Raw genomic sequence first — 17,271 nt, 5'->3', positions numbered from 1 at the left:
GCGTTGATGGTGTTGGTTCCTCTGGTTAGAGTCCTTTGTTTAGGCCTAGTTTACATCTTCTGCTGGATAAGCAATGGTTTCGTTGGCAATGTGACGACTTTTATGAAGGTTGATATCGACTTTTATACGGAAGATTCTCACTATAATTCAGATGGAGGATATGCAATGTACATCTATGGTGACCCTGTCGTGCAAATGTTACATCCTCCGCCTTCTCGAACGTCCTGTATAAGTCCTGCAGCCGTTAGGGTATGCACCACTCTCTCAATCCCCCCGTCACTCATCCAGGCCACCGCGTCGACATTGTCCCGGAAATACTTAACCATACCACTGAGTCTATGGGCAACAATAATCACCGTGTAACCTTTCTGGGTGAATTCTTCCTCTATGACATCTTGCATAACTGCTTCAGTATCTGGGTCGAGTGCGGACGTAGCTTCATCCAGAAGAAGGATAGGTCTGCGTTCTGCTACAGCAACCTGTGTCTGAAGGTCAGAGTATCCAGAATCTGTGGAAGACCTTTTGTGAGCAAGCGCGCGTGACAGTGAAAGTAGTTGCTGCTGTCCTGCAGAAAGCGGTGGGAGTGAGGATATTGGAAGGTCTAACAGAGTTTCAACTGCAGAAGGACTCCGATGGTTAGGCTTGGAGAATTGGCAGAAATGCTCCCAAAGTCTTGTTTTCTCCAGTACTTCAATCAAAGTCGCATCTGGGAGAGATTCATCCGGGTCGAGGTTGAAACGAAGACTAGCTGCTGCCAGGATGAACGGGTCTTGTGGCACGGTGATGAAGCACTTGCGGCGTAGATATATCTTGGACATATTGGAAATGTCAATGTTGTCGATCGTTACCAATCCGTGCTGGAGGCCCACCAGACGAAGGAAGGCAAGTAACAATGTACTCTTGCCGCTATTCGAGAGATGATTTGGTCAGTCTGGCTCATGTAAAAAATGACATGGCGGTTATACCTCCCAGTTCTACCGCATATGAAAAGCTTCTGTCCGGCGTTAACTTTCAGGCAGATGTTCTCGAGTGCAGGTTTTGGCAGCCTGGAACATCATTAACACCTAGAGCAACAGTACCATATCTGACCTGAACTTGCCTGTACGAAGCCTCCAGATCACGAACAACAATACTCCCAGAGACCGGCCAATTAAGTGGCGGAGACAACTTCTGTTCGCCAGTATTTTCTTCCTGGGGTGTCTCTGTCACAACGGAACGCAACCGCGCAATTGCGCCAAGGGAGACCTCTAGTGAAGTCCATGCCTCGACAAGCCGGAGCAGGGTTGTATTGGCAAGGATGATCATATTCAGCGATAGACCCACAGCTGTTGCTCTCTCTGTGCCCTGGGATGTCACGGCTAGAGATACGAGACCCATTGCGAGCACGGCGATTAAGAGGTCAAGGACAAGGTTCAACCATTGTTGAAGGCAAAAGAGTAAATATGTCGGTTTTTGTGAAGAGTCGATCGTACCAACTATGTCGCTAGTATACTTCTGCTGCCATTGTAGTGCACGTATTGTGCCAAGACCATCGACCTGTTGTTCCTGATTAGTGCGATGGTAGGCCTTGCCGATCTAAAGGAGAGCCCATACCATTTCTACGAAGTTCGAATGAAGAGCCGACCTTGACTCGATCTCGAGAAAACGGAGCTGCCTCGACGTCCGCAAGTAGACTCTCTGCACAAAGTAAACAACTGTCATACAAAAGGGTAGTGTGACAGCCATCACTGGATTAACGACAAATAGTGTTGCTGCCTGCATCAAGAGCTTGAAAACCTCTATAGTTTGATTAGAATACATTTCGACTGTGAAACTGGCCACTTACGAGTGCCCAGAGTTTGAAAAGCATTTGGTAGTTGACGATCTACTAGCTGGATGTCCTCTCCAAAGCTTTGATGTGTTAGCTCTTGCATAAGGGTGACAGGGGCTTGTCCTTACCGATTCAGGATGACTCCGATATTATTGTCTGAGAAGTACGATAGTGGAGCCCTATTGCAACTCATGTCAGGATAGGACTAAGATCCACAGATTTCTGGTAACAAACCCGATTATAGAGTCTAGCAGCCGGTTATGTAAAACTGCGCCTGATTTTGGCGAGATCCTCATACTCGTGGACCTTGTGTTATCAGTAACCGTGGGTTGGAAGACTAGAAGGTATAATCATCAATTTCTATGATCGCTTACCACATAGTACCGTTGGTAGAAATCCAAGCTACCAAAGCCAGCATCAGATAGCCTCCCATGTAACACGCTGTTTTCTCCTCACCGGCTTCGGCCCACCACTTGAGCCAGTACTGAGAAAATGTCATAAAGAAGGAATATGATGCAGTGCAAATTAACATGAAAAGACCATTCCAAGCGCCCATCGCATTGAGGTAGTACGCTGGAGGACAGTTAGCCAGCATCGGATTAGATGGGCCCATCCTTACCATAGAGCTTTAAGTCCCCACTCTGTCGTATTAAATCTTGGGCTGCATCAACCCTGGAGTCTTCCTGTGTGTTACCACCAACTCGGCCTTCGGCTTCCTGTAAGATATCTCTGTATTCTGGCTCATCGGGCATGAATTTGGATATTTGTTGGGCATCGTGCTGTAGCTCATCCCAGGAGCCTTGTAGTTGGATTTTAGAGTCCGATAGTACTAGAATATGGTCTGCCAGAGGGAAGTATTGGGCTTCGGCCCGGTGAGTTCCAAGGCCAAAATAATGTAGAGGGATCGTTAGCTTACCAGAGTTAGTTATAACTACTGCTGTTGTACCATGTTTTCGAAAGATACCGTCAGGACCTAACAGGTTATAGATGATAGCCTCCTCTGTTCTACCGTCAAGAGCTCGGAAGGTGTCGTCAAGAATTACGATCTCACATCTAGCGTACAAAACACGGGCAAGAGCCTTGCGAGGGTTAGTATGTCAGGTGGAAGTCAGACGGCATGATGTTAAAGCAACAAACGTACCACACGTTGTCGCTGGCCGCCAGACAGATTGAGACCGGGAAACTTGATTTCGGTACCATCGCCATCTGGGAGAGCACCTAGATCGTTTATCAGGTCAGAAGCAAGTAAAACCTTCTCGTACCAGGTTTCGTCAATCTGAAGGCCACCACATATAACCTCCTTGATACTGCCGCTTGGTAGCCATGGCTCCTGGGCACATACCCCTATGCGCTTAGAGGACGTGTAAATCACACCACGAGAGGGAGGTATTTCCCCGAGTAGCGCCCGAGCGAAAGTTGTTTTCCCTGATCCAACGGGGCCTGCGCACATGATAATCGAACCGCTGTTGATTTTACAGTTAAGCTGCTTCAATGTTGGCTTAGATGTATGCGGATATTGAATGGTCACATCGGCTAGAAAGATGGCTGCTCGCTCCTGAGTTTCCGTAATGTCCGAGCCGACCTGAGCCTTCCGTATATCTAATCGACGGTCTTCATTTGTACCGTGTATCAAGTAATTTGTAATTCTTTCAGAGTTTGCCAGAGATGCAATGACGCGAGGGACAATGGTCATTACCATGTTTGCAGGGTGAGTAACCATAGCGAGCAGAGCTATAGATGTGAAAGCCGTTTCTGCGGGGAGGGCTCCGTCGGACTTGGGTCTTGTGAAAAGTACATATAATACCAATGTTATTACTGGTGTGAACATACCTAGGGCGTTGGCTGTGGCCGTCAGGTCAATAGTGAGTACTGATTCCATTTAGACCTCTAGTCATTTTGTTCGCGACTTACCACTAGCATTGTATGCAACCATCACCCACCGCAATCGTATCGAAGATTGTATTTCCTTGGCTCGGAGACCAGACAATAGCGTCTTAACGGATTCAGAGATACCAAGCATCTTCATACTTTTAACAGATTGAAGCAGGCTTGTCGTGACTGCCATCCGTTTCTGCGTGGCGGCGTTCCAATTTCGCTGCCGCGGCTGCAAATGGCACGCTACGTACGCGCTCACCCCGGATGAGCCTTTCTTAATATCAGTGATAGAAGGAACGAGAATAGCATAATATGACAGCACTTACAGCATACTCCGAGGAGTGGAACCAAGCACAACCAGCCGATCTGACCGGCTAACAGGGTTGTACCGATGATTACCTCCAAACTGTAGGCCCATATTTCATGTAGCATATCCCCAAGTGTGCTTAGAGCCTCTACGTCAACACTCATGAGGGTTATCGGTCCACCGTTTTCATGGTGTCTGCTTCCAACATGAAGCGCTCTGTGGTGAAGGAGTGCGATTAGAGCGCCGCGAAACATGATTTGTAGCCGGTTTAGCTGATGGTGGTACACCGCGGTACTGATCTACAATTCAGTTAGCTACGAGTAACGGGCGTCTGGGATGTCGATACTTCCCGCCAGTCCAAAATAGATCGTACCAGCCATAATAATCAGCCAATAGCCATAGTTGGGATGGTTTTGGCTTTCTCTCTGATTGTCAACAAACCGAACGGCGGCATTGATTAAAACCGGCTGGCAATACCGGAAGAGGATCAGGAATAGCCGAGGAATAATCGCTGATATAAACTGTCCTCTCGCAAATCGTATCATTATTACCGGTAAAGTGAATGTGGTTTCTGGCTTTTCTGGGTAGGATTAGCATTCGAGACTACCATGTTCGGATGTAGTCGGGACTCACCGCGTTGGTCCCAAGCTGAAAGAATATCCGTCCGTAGGTGTTCCGAGCTCAATCTTCTCTCGAGGTCAAGAATATCCAGCGGCGTCAAAATACACTTATAGCCCTTCCCAAGGATAGGGTAGATCCAGGTAAAGAATGTCTTTCCAAAAGGCCCCGCTAGTTGCTCAGGCGATAGCTCCCTTGATCGGGGCATTAGGAATGGCTCCTTATTACAAGATTCAAGGAAGATGAGGACTGCCTTTAGTAACGCTAGCCAGGCAACTAGCCCAGTCGGAATATGATATTGAAAACTCATTTTGGGCGCAGTCAGAAACAGAACATCCCCAAGCAGGCTTCCCACAAGGTATAGGAAAGTGACGCCCGAAGTACGAATTCCTCGACGGTGCTCCAAGAATGACAGCATGCCTAACAAAAAGAAGGAAACCGACAGAATTGCTGCAGATAGAAAGTCGTTTTGCAATATTCCTACAATCTCAGTTGGAAGCGGAAAGAGGCAGAATACTTGGGACCCAAATGCCGCCATGTATAGAACCTACAGCGCTGGTCAATTGATAATCAAGCGATGCTTCAATGAATCTGTAAGAATGTTGACACTGACCATCTGTATGTATGTTCGACAGCTCGGAACCACCTTTACTTTCTTGTGTCGTAGTATCCATAATTGAGTCACAGCACTCAGGATAAACAGTAGCGATATTAATATTGTGTAAGAGCGTAGGAATTGAGACATCCATGATAGTCTATGCAGCGAGAAGTAGTCCTTCTCATCTTGGGCTGTAACCAGGAGTGCGCTCTGCTGAGATCCCCAGCGTAGGCTCCCCCAGGGGCGAGGGGCACTCAATCGGCCGTTGGACAATAATTCGAGGTTCATGTCAACGTATAGTATCTAGCTGCGATATTGTATTATGCCCGAGGGGTCATCATGACAACGCCGCGTGCACTTCCAGCAATAATCTAGAGAAGGAAGATAAACACTTCTCTAAGAAAATAAGAGTCACATGCTAGGCCATACCGCACAGGGATTAGGGCCAACAATAGTACTTGTTCATTATTCTATTGCCTCATACCTGCATGTATGACGCCGTTAGGGTCCAGACGTGGTGGATACTCATTAGTTCGCTACTAAAAATAGACTTATCCAGAGATATGCCATGGTAAAATTCCCTGCCATAGGTGTTGAGCACCGGGTTCCTTTTATGAATCCTGTTTACACTGACTGATATTTGTTTCCTCAACTACAGCAAATTTGTACAATCTCAAAGGGATCTATGATACAGTTACTGTCGGGTCCTTCACCCAAGAGGGTCCACAGATGAATTATATACTAGGCCCGTATGTTAATAACAGTCTCAGGCCATCTAATCCAGTCGTGAAACTCCTCCTTTAGAGAAGCCCGAATGCCTTTGATAACATGTTTATCCCAACCAACAAAGAGCCAGGACGAGGTCATATAGGTTAGAAGAATGCTCCAATGGCCCAGTATCACGAGTGCGAAAGGGTCCTTCTTCTCGAGAAGTATGACAAATGGTTCTGGGAGTCGATATATCCAGCCTATGACCATAGGCAATAAACATACACCGTCTTTCCCTACACTACGCATCTTATAGGCCTCCTCAAAAGTGTCCGGTAAGCCGCTCACAGCACCAAGGTACAAGTTCTTTTCGGGGCTAGCCGTCTGCATCTCGATCAAAGCTTTTATCTCAGCAATGCGATCGCGATGTTGACGTAATTCCTCCTGTAAGTCGGGACTGACGCTTTGAATGCTATCATCCGTCTGAGGTGTCAGGATACCCGAGAAAATCCTGCCATGATTTGTTGCCAGAATAGAGCGAACTCCCCTCATGAGAACCAGCCACTCAGCCTGCCCCTGGCTACTGAAAACAAGATATTCACCCGGTCGGGGGCCATGTCCGAAATAAACGAGACAGATCATGACCGCTGACATATAAATCATCTGACAATTCTCAGAGTTCAATTGAGAGAGAACGGTAGTAACAGATCGGATTCCAAATGTAAAATGGTCATTGGCCTGCATCACATACTGATGTCGAAGATCTGGCTTTTGATGACCAAGGTGGAGGGCGGACAAGGCCAGCATTAGGTGGAGGATTGAGGGAAACGAAACTCCCCACTGCGGGATGTGAATCGACCAAACACCATATGGATCCGAGGCCTCATCTGTGAGGGTGCGATATGTTGATATGAGATAGTGATGAAAGAGTTGAAGATCCGCAAACGAGATTCCGCCCGTGGCACTGTTGTTGGCGGAAAGATCGCATTGGACGGCAACAGAATTGCCGCCAGGGCGCTGGTTTCCTTCATTAGGCGCCGAGGAAGCTAAAGTCTGATATTTGGATTGTTTGAATCGGTACCGTTGACGAGCGGAAGATGTAGCAGGTGGTGATGGTGATGGCGAGGTCGGAGTAGATATGGAAAAATCACATTCGATAGAATGGTTCACGCAATTCGTACATGATGGTCTCTTCTCGTCACACTGCCGCATGTCAGTCGCATGCTGGGGCAAATTTTGATACAACAAGTCATATCCTCTTGGCCGAAAGCATATAAGAGAACGTAGATAAGTCCACATGCTGGAATGCATTTTATGTCACCCACGGTAAGGAAACGACGGTATCATGCCAAAGATGACGAGCATTTCAGGTTTTGCAAGGGGGAGAGAATAAACAGTAGAAATACTCACTTTTACCCGCCGCTTTTTGCAATTTTTACAACCTAGCCGGGACTTGTGATGTGATCTCCGAGAGCGAATCTTGTTCAGTGTGGCGCTGTCCATATCGGTCGTATTCGTGTTCATTTTATCCGTGTTGGGGTTTGGATGGAGCGGAAGAACAAAGACGCAGATTCCAGACAGGAGATGAAATCCACGCAATCACGTGGACGGGCCAACCATGGAACATCCCCGTTTCGAAATCACTAACAAATCAGGTAACCCTGAAAATGACCCCGCCAGATGCCTCATTCTGAGACTGATAGACAGGGAAGGGAGAGAGGGAAGAAGGGGTCCTTGAATCTACTTGAATATATATCCGCAGCCCAAGGGGCAATGCTACCCGCGTTCTTATTATCAAGTATCATCCTAATAACGCACTGACCACTCAAGGATGATTTTCGAAGAGGAGATTTTTCAGTAGTTTCAATAATAGGAATTAGGCAACTACTTTTGGGACAGACAAGGTCCGTACTGCAATTATACAATATGTTTACTGTGTGCATTCTCACGAGTTGCAATTCGGTTCCTTTGTCGGCAGACGATCACCTGATGTTCATTGCCGAAGTGCTCACTATGGGCGAGGCTTTTGATGACGACGGTTGAAATGCTCCATACGCAGGTATCTTCATACACTTGGAGCTTTGTTGCTTTTCGTAAATGTCGGTTTAAGGTAGGTAGCCTACATACTTTAAATAACCATGCAGTGGTGACGGTGATTGACCAGCAATATCGTAACGCTGTGTGCCGTCAACTCAATTGATATTTTTAAGTTGGAAGAGTAGAGAAACACGATGCTAGGACTAATTACCTGAAAAAGCACCTGTTTTGAACAAGAGATTGAACATCATGTATCTTTGTAGTACTCTTGAGGTTGTCCTCCATAGGCTCAGACGACGTTGGGGTTCTAAAAAGACTTTTATCATCCGGGCGTAGCCCTAGCTATCCATGCAGCGGAAGAGTAAATGATTGACAGCAGCGTTCGGGCAGAGTAATCATCACCGGGAATGCGATGATAAGAGCATAAATCGCGTGGCAAGCAATCTCCCTCCCGTTGCAAATGAAAATTCCTATCCCCCCATATGAGCCGCCAAGAGTACGTGATACAACTGGGATTTGTACTTCCAGGCATTGTCTGGCCTTCAACTACCGGTCTTTTAACGTTCGCTCAACGAGAGTGGTATCGATAGTCCCAGCAACAGACGATAACATATCTTCGTAAGTTATGTTTTTGAAAGGATTTCTATCAAACCATCAATAAAGTGGAGGGTACCACCATGGCGCGACACTTGTGACAATGTGAGGGAGTGTTATGCCCTAATCTTCTTCGTCTTCGTAGAGGCACACAGGTGCTGTCAGACACCTTCTGTGCTGTATGCGAGGGACCTCGGCTTAATTGTGCCACATCACCAAAGTAACAAAGAGAACGTCGACCTGTCAGATATTTAGTGACGACGTTGGAGCCTCTGAGTGCTGGCTTTGTACTTGTTAGGGTTGCGCACATCCTCAGCTGAAGTCTGTTAACGAGCCCGGGGGGGAAATAAATTAAAAATAAATTGTCGGCCATCAGGCGACATTGGTCTGACACTGTCCCTGAAAAGGGGCGAATGTCCGCAACTCGTAACTAAAGCCATTATCGACTAATTAGTATACTGTCGTATCTCATGTGCATCTTGTGGGGTGCCGCATCAGTATGGCTCCTCTATCACTTATTGCGGACATACTTGGCTTTTCAGGTACGTAGCTCATCTGGTCAGGATCGCTGATCATTGATCAATTATCACCGCTAGTCCGATCGGAAATCCGGTATATTGCGCGGCTGCGAAAGGCCTCCCAGACTACGCAACTGGTGGCCATGGGGCATTGATCGCTTGATCCAAATATGGACTGCCGACTCGGACCAGCGTTTACTGGATCTATTTACCTTTCATTTCCAAGATTGTGGCACCACATTGGAGCAGAAGTTTCTCGGAACAATAGCATTTGGCACGACCGACCCTGAAAGTCTAGAGGCGCTGATGACAAATACCAATGGTCTTTACTACGTCTCGCCAGACAAGCTATGGAGTCACAAGCTGACCGTATCGAACAGAATTTGGCTTCGGACTCCGGAGAAAGATTCTCTTTCCCTTTTTAGGGGGCGGTATCTTTACGCAAGATGGGGATGCGTGGAAGCATTCTAGAGAGCTACTTCGCCCACAGCTGTCGCGACAGAAGTACCGAACCCTCGTCGTATTCAGGTTTCGTATCGACAATCTTCTCGGTCATATACCTGCTGATGGAACAGAAGTGGATCTACAGCCGTTATTCTTCCGCTCAACATTGGAAACTACGACGGAATTCCTGTTTGGAAAATCAATCAACAGCATCGAATCTGGTGAGTTCAACAAGGGCGAGAAGTTTGCGGAAGGCTTCCATAATGCTCAGAGATATGTTATTCAGCGCTTTCGGCTTCTAGACTTATACTGGTTGATCGCTGGCCCTGGCTTTTGGCGTTCTTGTGCCTCTGTCCACCATTTAATTGAGAAGATGATTGACGCTCGCGTGGAAGATACTTTTGCGACCAGTGAAAAGAATGGGAAATGTGTTGTTGATTGTATCGCACAGGATGTGAGCAGCAGAGATTGCTTTAGGGGCCAATTACTCCATGTGCCCTTGGCTGGTCGAGACACGACAGAATGCCTGTTAAACTGGACATAGTGAGTAACGATCATAACGGCAGCCGCCCAAGCTAGGAGCGCTTTCTATACCGGTTCCTCTCTTACACTTATTCTCTAACTTCTGCTTGCCACAGAACTCTGACGTTCTGAGCCGTCTAAACGCCGAGATAGCAACAGTCGTGGGCAGTGGAGATGGCATGACACGCTATGCCTTGAAACAGATGCCATATCTAGATAAAGCCCTGAGAGAAGGTGAATACATCTCATTATCATGAAGTACATACTTATTGTTTCCCTATGCTAGTACTGCGGTTGTATCCGTCCAGGAGATAGAGACGTGGGGCTACTTTCCCTTTAACGGTGGCCCTCGTGTCTGTTCAGGCCGTAAGAAAACTCCTTGTTATCTTATGGCTGTTGCTTTAAACAGAGTAGTTTATGCTAACTTGATGGACACCTAGAGGATCGCGGACTTGTTGAAGCCGCCTACACAGTGGTTCGAATACTTCAGAGGTTTCCGCGCGTCAGATTAGGGGATTACCCGCGTCCTCAAAGGCGACCGTGGTTAGATGGTCTTCTCATCACACAAAAGGGATTGAAATGGTTGCCGAATAGAGACAGAAGGTGACTTTGGTCCTCTCGTTGAGTGATGGCTGCAAATTTGTATTTGGTCGGTAGTTAGTCGTTATGTTCTGCGTACGGTTACTTGTGACCTATACATCTCAATATAATTGGACAAAAACATTACTGCCTTCCTCGGAGATACGCTATACCTCGAACCATTTACTCGAGTAATATTCCCATCCGACAAGAAAAGCCCCCTGATAACCACTTCTGTGTATTATTGTGTATTTCCTATTCGCTTGTCGCCCTTGTTGCAACCATCCTTCGTTATGTATACTCACTGACCAACAAGCTTTCACTAACTCCAGACAAGTGGACACGGAATGAAGTCCGATCCCCACCAGATCACAGGGATTTCCTATTTTAGGGTTCTTCGGAGTCATGCCTCAACTCCGGGCCTAAGCAACGACAATATCCCTGAAACCCATCCGCGACTTCCAATAAGAAATTTGCTAAATACAATCAGAATAGCTGGGACTATATCACCGCAACATTAATCCCGTTAGATCCTTGTTCGGAGTTCGCGGCGATACCCAACAATGACAAGCATAACAAGAAAGAGGGCCGAGCGAGGTGTGATTGAGTCAATTGCGACCATGTACTGGGTATATTAGCCGGAGAGTCAGTATATATAGGGCGTTGGTAGTCCAGTAGATATTGCTGCCAGTTACAGTTCAATTGAACAACAGGGACATTAGTATCTAACATGAGCACCCGGGTTCTTCGGGCCAAGCGTTCGCCCTTCAAGGCACGCCAATCATTCCATAACCAAGCAAATTTGTGAGTGACAAGACGAGCTTGGGGCCCAAGATACATTGCGATGCTGACTATTCCCGCACTTAGCAGTCGTTCCTTCTCCTCCTGCACTCGCCGCCATGTCGATGATAAACTCAACAAGGTCTCCTCTCATATCACGCAACCAAAATCACAAGGCGCCTCCCAGGCAATGTTATACGCGACCGGCCTGGACGAGCAGGACATGTCCAAAGCCCAAGTCGGAATATCATCAGTATGGTTCGAAGGTAATCCTTGCAACAAGCACCTACTGGACTTGTCATCCTTGGTACGCGACTCGGTCGCAAAGGCCGGTCTCGTACCGATGCGCTTCAACTCCATCGGAGTATCAGATGGAATCAGCATGGGAACGACGGGTATGCGGTACAGTTTACAAAGCCGGGAGATCATCGCAGATGGTATCGAGACGGTGATGAATGGACAGTGGTACGATGCCAACATCTCGTTACCCGGCTGCGACAAGAATATGCCCGGTGTCCTAATGGCCATGGGTCGTGTCAATCGTCCCAGTATCATGATGTATGGTGGAAGTATTAAGCCCGGATGTTCTGCGACCGGGCAACCGCTTGATCTGGTTAGTGCTTTTCAGTCGTATGGTCAGTATATTACGGGACAAATCGATGAGAAGCAACGTTTCGATATTATTCGCAATGCGTGTCCTGGTAGCGGTGCTTGTGGTGGTATGTATACTGCGAACACGATGGCTACTGCGATTGAAACCCTGGGGATGACCATGACAGGGAGTAGTAGTACTCCCGCTGAGGACCCGGCTAAAAGGGCTGAATGTGAGCAGATCGGTGAGACGGTCAGGAACCTCTTGAAAGAGGATATTCGTCCGAAGGATATACTTACGCGACAAGCGTTTGAGAATGCAATGATCGTGGTCAACATCCTCGGCGGCAGTACAAACGCTGTTCTGCATCTGATTGCCGTCGCCGACTCGGTGGGGATCAAGTTAACAATCGATGACTTCCAAGCCGTGTCGGACAAGACGCCATTCCTCGCTGATCTCAAACCCTCTGGCAAGTACGTTATGCACGATTTGTATAAAATCGGTGGCACGCCGGCACTTCTTAAGTTCCTCCTCAAGGAGGGTCTCATCGATGGCTCGGGAATCACAGTCACAGGCAAAACAATGAAAGAAAATGTAGCCTCGTGGCCAGACTTTCCAGCAGATCAGCCAATTATCCGTCCGCTAAGCAACCCTATCAAGCCTACGGGTCATCTTCAGATCTTGCGTGGATCCTTGGCCCCGGGGGGCTCGGTCGGCAAGATCACCGGAAAAGAGGGTCTACGATTTGAGGGTACAGCCAGGTGCTATGACTACGAGGATGCTTTCGTCGAGGCACTAGAACGAGGTGAGATCAAGCAAGGCGAGAAAACAGTCGTGATCATCCGTTATGAGGGGCCAAAGGGTGGACCAGGCATGCCGGAGATGCTGAAACCCAGCTCCGCTATCATGGGCGCCGGGCTTGGGAAGGATGTTGCGCTGCTCACTGATGGTCGATTTTCTGGTGGCAGTCATGGCTTCTTGATTGGACATATTGTGCCAGAGGCCATGGAGGGTGGTCCAATTGCATTGGCCAGAGATGGCGATAGGGTTGTTATCGATGCGGAAAAGCGAGTGGTTGACCTGGAGGTGTCCAGTGAAGAGATGGAAAGAAGGCGAGGCGAGTGGAAGGTGCCTAAGCCAAGGGCTACGAAGGGAACCCTACGGAAGTATGCGACTCTAGTCAGCGATGCCAGCCATGGTTGTGTCACCGATGGGCCCATATGATGAAGAGATAGTATATTGGAAAAACCTTGCGGGACGAACTGAATCGCCAGGATTTCTAACTCTTGGACCGTAAACGGCATATATAGCTGGCAATATAGGGCGCTTTTGCTTTGCTTTAGCACAGATCAAAGATACCGCAAAGGCACACTCGGACCACTCGGTGCATAGACACATTGCACAGTAGCTAGGCCCTAAAGTACTGAGATCATTTTTAACTATCATTATATATGGACAGTGATGCGCGCTTGTTGCAAATGATTGCTCTTAGCTATGTAATACATAAATCCATTCAATGAACGTTTGTATCCTCATGCTCCTTGAAATTCCCACACTACTCTATATATCGCGTCCGTCAACACCATCATCAATTATGTCTTACCTTATGTCCCATCCCACAACAGCTGTCTCATTCTACTTCATACATATTTCCCCCTTTCAGGTGCGAACACGAGGCTTTACCCTAACATCTTCCCCAAATGCCAAATATTCTCAACATAGAACCCCTGAATGTCGAGGCGAAGCACCCACCAAGACCGCCAAGACAAGACTAAACCTGAGCCACAATACAATCAGCCTACAATAGTACCGTAAGCTCTCTCAGGCGCCTATTTTCGATAGAAACATTCAGCATACTAGACAGTAGTTGATTTGTCAACTAAGCCGCAATATCTAACTACCACTAGCTACAGGCGGACACAGGTTTCCGCGGACATTAGTGATCGGACCCATATCGGGAAAGATTGATAAAATTGACTATTGAATTTTTATGCAGGAAAGGTGCGTCGATCACTGCCCTGCATAAGGGGTTAGATCTAGCCGATGGATTCGTGCTCAGTACGGTATGCAAGGGATGAAGTAACACCCATTAAGTCCGAACAAGCCCAGGACATATAAAAAGCAAATATGGATAATGGACACAGATTCCACACGGTTGAAATATAATAAGTGTATTTGTCATTAAATCAATGGTACATAGTAAATACATCTCGTAGAATGGTAAAAAGGCCCCAAAATAACATTTGAATAATTAAATAAGTAGATTTTTCTTTGTCGTGGTAACGGACCAAGAGCTATACAGCCCATGCTAAATCACCCCACATTTCACTTTAAGCGAAATGACCATGATCCCTATTGTAGGTCACTGAATATTCCGTACTCGTCATGATTCCTGGGGCATCATTCTGCGCATCAGGCTTAACCAGCTCTTGAACACTTTCCGAATTCTTCCGATTCTCCGGATCTTGTGTCGTGAGTTGGGTGCCTTGGAGGGTGGTGAGATGGTCCCAGTTATGGATCTTCTTGCGTGGCTTCAAAGAATAGCTGCCGCCTGAGCCCTTGTAATTCTTGTTATTGCTCCGGTCAATGCTGCTAAAGACTCGTGGGAAGCAGCGGGCTAACAGCGGTCGCATCGTGGGCAGACAGGCACAAATTATGCCTACGTTGATCTCGATCATGCTAGATTACTGATATTAGTATATTGTATTCCCGTGTTGTAGAATGGGTATAATTGGCAATGCCGAACATACCACCAGTTTGCGAGGGTAACCTTGAAGTGTGTAAAGTCATTGCTGTGGATATATGGCATCATGGTCACGATTCGGAGGATGGCTACGACACAGCAACTAGATCAACGCCATTAGCAATGGGAGCACATCACACACATAATTTAACGTCCTTACAATGAACCCGTCCCAAAAACAATCATAAGAAGCATTCTTTGCCTCACCGACGTCTGCAGCGACCAGCATATCTTAATAGGGAGGAGTAGAGTCACAAGGTCGGAAAACACGTTGAAGGCCGCGTTGGCATAGACGAACGCAAACTGGTCGACACATTTGGCATCCTCAATGGTGACGTCCCACATAGCCTGGACTGGGTTACACCCTAGTGTGAAGATCAGGATGCTCAGTAGACTGTAGAAAGCAACGAAGCCCATGATTGCGAAAGTCATTTGGCGGAAACGTTTTTCGGGATTGAGTCGCAGGTAGAAGAGTAGGATAGCCGTTTTGACGAACCAGACACCGAGCGCGTAGACGTCTTCTTCTGCGAGATCATACTGGTGTTGCTTAGGATGGTGGACGTATTTCCAAGGGCAAGTGACAGACAAACCTTCTTGAATGGTGTTATTTTGTCAAGATGCAAATCCCAGACATGTACACCGTATCCGTTTTTTATATCTTTGTCTGTTAGCCGATCGTGTGATGGAATATTCGTCTAGTCAAATATACTCACTGATTAAACTTAGGATAGCGAAGATCCATGCACAGATCTGCCCCATCACACAACACACTGCGTGATGTTAGTATCGACGAATCATCATGTAACAATGGGAGAAGGGCAGGGATGGGGTTGTACATACAATCATCTAGCCCATATGTTCTTAGAAGGTAAAAACGCGTATATAGCCGAAGAAGTAAGACCAGGGTTGCGGATGAGCACATTGCAAGGCTGACGGAGTAGATCTGGTACTCGGATCCCTCTGGGTTGTCGAAGTTGGGAGTAACCCCTGGTGGCGGAGGGGCTACTGGTATTTTGCTCAAGTCCATAGCGAGTGTCAAGTGTTATGGTAGTTGAAGGGTAGTCGGCGCCTGAACCTCGATCTCCAGTTTGACTCGAGTGTTTAACGGATGAAGGAATTCGACCATGGCAGACGCTGGTGCTTATTATTAAGTCTGGCCCAACCTGAAAATCGAGGGACATGCACTTATATCTATAAACATTACACAATAATAAGCTGGATGACTCGATTTTGACATGTCGCCTCCTGCTATGATCACCGATAGGGTTCGGAAGTTAGCCAGTCAGTGTGGTCATAGCAAAAGCACGGACGATGATTTTCGCAACACCCGCTTCCCCGGTAGAATCTGAAAGTGTTCCGATAGCTTTTGTCGGATGGCGATCTTATGGGGCCATGTTCATTGCACTAATTAGGACAGCTAGATGCTACCCAATGGTAATGATGCATCATGCATTGCCACTCCGGAATTTTTGTGTGCAGCCGGTCAGAATGTAACCCTACCTTCAACGGGTACTTCGTACATCCAGGAGTATTGAATGAGCCAATACCTATGCAGCTCTAGACCAACATGATCTTCATTTGGTACTTGATACCTCTACTGGCGGCTTATTTTACTGCCCTGAATATACTGAGCCAAACAGAAGGGGTCTTGGCACTGTATTGGATGGAGAATGCATGTGCACTATAAGGGGCCCAATTGAATGTCATTAGACATAATTTGAAAGGTGTGACCCCTTGCTTTTCATGCGTAGGAGTATTATACCGGCAAATTAAGAAAGAAAAGGTTTATTAAGCGAGTCGCTGGTGAATGTGGTGGTTCAAATCATTTAACATCGTATCGCAGTGCAGTGTTAACTTCCATCGATCAATTTCATGAAATAAATATTTGGATTCGTCGAGGTATGGACATAAACTTACGATCTCCCCTCGTCTACTGAAAGAAGAAATTGGTACTACGCTTGATAGCTCCTATAATTCAGGGACACTTCCACTGTGGGTGACGTGGCTGATGTATGGGTCATGCAAAGTTACCATAGCCGCGGTGGGGACGGGACAACGCTATCGTGAAGCGAAGTCCATGACCAACATTGACGTGTAGCAGGCAAGCACACCCGGAGGGTGTTCCCATCTCGCAGACCCTAGAGCCAGGTGGTCGGGAAAACTGGTCGATTGTCAGATGGGGTCGTATGGGCGGTATATTGCAGGCAGATAGTGCCATCCATAATAGATCCTGATTGGCGGATATTCCTCGCGGAAGATGTGTTAGTACGACTAACCGTGCTCCATTTGGCTATGATGATCATGGAGTGGGGGTGAAAGTGGACATGTCAGATACACAAGTGGCTTCGGTTGAGAGGATACGGGAGCCATAGCTCTAATGTCTCGGCATTCGTGTTGTGTGTGAACGACGCATTGATTCCGTGCGAGAGTTGCGGCACCCCAACCTTATGATCTTATCCATGACAGGTGGTCTGAGCGACATTCCTTGTCTCGGAAGTTGGTCATCTTGTGGATGTATACATTTCGTACATTCCTCGACCTTGACA

The 17,271-nt window shown here is 47.2% G+C and overlaps 5 protein-coding genes across 5 annotated transcripts; 2 read left to right on the top strand and 3 right to left on the bottom strand.

Moving 5' to 3' along the window:
• Positions 1-128: 128 nt before the first annotated feature.
• BDV27DRAFT_119160 (P-loop containing nucleoside triphosphate hydrolase protein) lies at positions 129-5,550 on the bottom strand. Its single transcript, XM_032064798.1, has 16 exons — positions 5,224-5,550; positions 4,626-5,157; positions 4,343-4,572; positions 4,012-4,291; positions 3,722-3,955; positions 2,952-3,652; positions 2,727-2,889; positions 2,430-2,672; positions 2,185-2,383; positions 2,045-2,116; positions 1,939-1,989; positions 1,826-1,890; positions 1,594-1,778; positions 1,100-1,536; positions 966-1,046; positions 129-906 (listed from the first exon to the last, which is right to left on the bottom strand). The coding sequence occupies exons 1-16, from the start codon at positions 5,494-5,496 to the stop codon at positions 174-176; spliced, it is 4,479 nt and encodes a 1,492-aa protein (XP_031933991.1). The 5' UTR covers positions 5,497-5,550; the 3' UTR covers positions 129-173.
• A 315-nt stretch (positions 5,551-5,865) lies between these two features.
• BDV27DRAFT_119158 (Zn(II)2Cys6 transcription factor domain-containing protein) lies at positions 5,866-7,344 on the bottom strand. Its single transcript, XM_032064797.1, has one exon. It carries the CDS (start codon positions 7,225-7,227, stop codon positions 5,950-5,952), a length of 1,278 nt encoding a protein of 425 aa, XP_031933990.1. The 5' UTR covers positions 7,228-7,344; the 3' UTR covers positions 5,866-5,949.
• Positions 7,345-9,017: 1,673 nt separating this feature from the next.
• BDV27DRAFT_151762 (cytochrome P450) lies at positions 9,018-10,288 on the top strand (the record flags this gene model as incomplete). Its single annotated transcript, XM_032071411.1, has 4 exons — positions 9,018-9,089; positions 9,144-9,387; positions 9,446-9,963; positions 10,148-10,288. The coding sequence occupies 4 exons, from the start codon at positions 9,018-9,020 to the stop codon at positions 10,286-10,288; spliced, it is 975 nt and encodes a 324-aa protein (XP_031933989.1).
• A 950-nt stretch (positions 10,289-11,238) lies between these two features.
• Positions 11,239-13,462, top strand: BDV27DRAFT_119155 (dihydroxy-acid dehydratase). The gene is made up of 2 exons (XM_032064796.1): positions 11,239-11,414; positions 11,481-13,462. Exons 1-2 carry the CDS (start codon positions 11,341-11,343, stop codon positions 13,204-13,206), a joined length of 1,800 nt encoding a protein of 599 aa, XP_031933988.1. The 5' UTR covers positions 11,239-11,340; the 3' UTR covers positions 13,207-13,462.
• A 722-nt stretch (positions 13,463-14,184) lies between these two features.
• Positions 14,185-15,752, bottom strand: BDV27DRAFT_165051 (putative integral membrane protein (Pth11); the record flags this gene model as incomplete). The annotated part of the gene is made up of 6 exons (XM_032073824.1): positions 14,185-14,661; positions 14,733-14,828; positions 14,886-15,262; positions 15,316-15,383; positions 15,439-15,495; positions 15,566-15,752. The coding sequence occupies 6 exons, from the start codon at positions 15,750-15,752 to the stop codon at positions 14,313-14,315; spliced, it is 1,134 nt and encodes a 377-aa protein (XP_031933987.1). The 3' UTR covers positions 14,185-14,312.
• Between the last annotated feature and the right edge of the window lie 1,519 nt (positions 15,753-17,271).

Source organism: Aspergillus caelatus (assembly GCF_009193585.1).
Source record: "Aspergillus caelatus strain CBS 763.97 unplaced genomic scaffold BDV27scaffold_1, whole genome shotgun sequence".
Taxonomy (NCBI): domain Eukaryota; kingdom Fungi; phylum Ascomycota; class Eurotiomycetes; order Eurotiales; family Aspergillaceae; genus Aspergillus; species Aspergillus caelatus.
Note: the sequence above shows the minus strand (reverse complement) of the source record. Positions and strands in the feature narration are given on the sequence as shown.

Bases quoted from the DNA above. Each gene is read 5' to 3' on its own strand.
- BDV27DRAFT_119155 (XM_032064796.1), top strand. From the start codon at position 11,341: ATGAGCACCCGGGTTCTTCGGGCCAAGCGTTCGCCCTTCAAGGCACGC. The intron at 11,415-11,480 runs GTGAGTGACAAG...CGCACTTAGCAG, and splicing joins TTCCATAACCAAGCAAATTT to TCGTTCCTTCTCCTCCTGCA.
- BDV27DRAFT_119160 (XM_032064798.1), bottom strand. From the start codon at position 5,496: ATGAACCTCGAATTATTGTCCAACGGCCGATTGAGTGCCCCTCGCCCC. The intron at 3,653-3,721 runs GTAAGTCGCGAA...TGACGGCCACAG, and splicing joins GGTTGCATACAATGCTAGTG to CCAACGCCCTAGGTATGTTC. The intron at 2,384-2,429 runs GTAAGGATGGGC...ACTGTCCTCCAG, and splicing joins TGGGGACTTAAAGCTCTATG to CGTACTACCTCAATGCGATG.
- BDV27DRAFT_119158 (XM_032064797.1), bottom strand. From the start codon at position 7,227: ATGCATTCCAGCATGTGGACTTATCTACGTTCTCTTATATGCTTTCGG.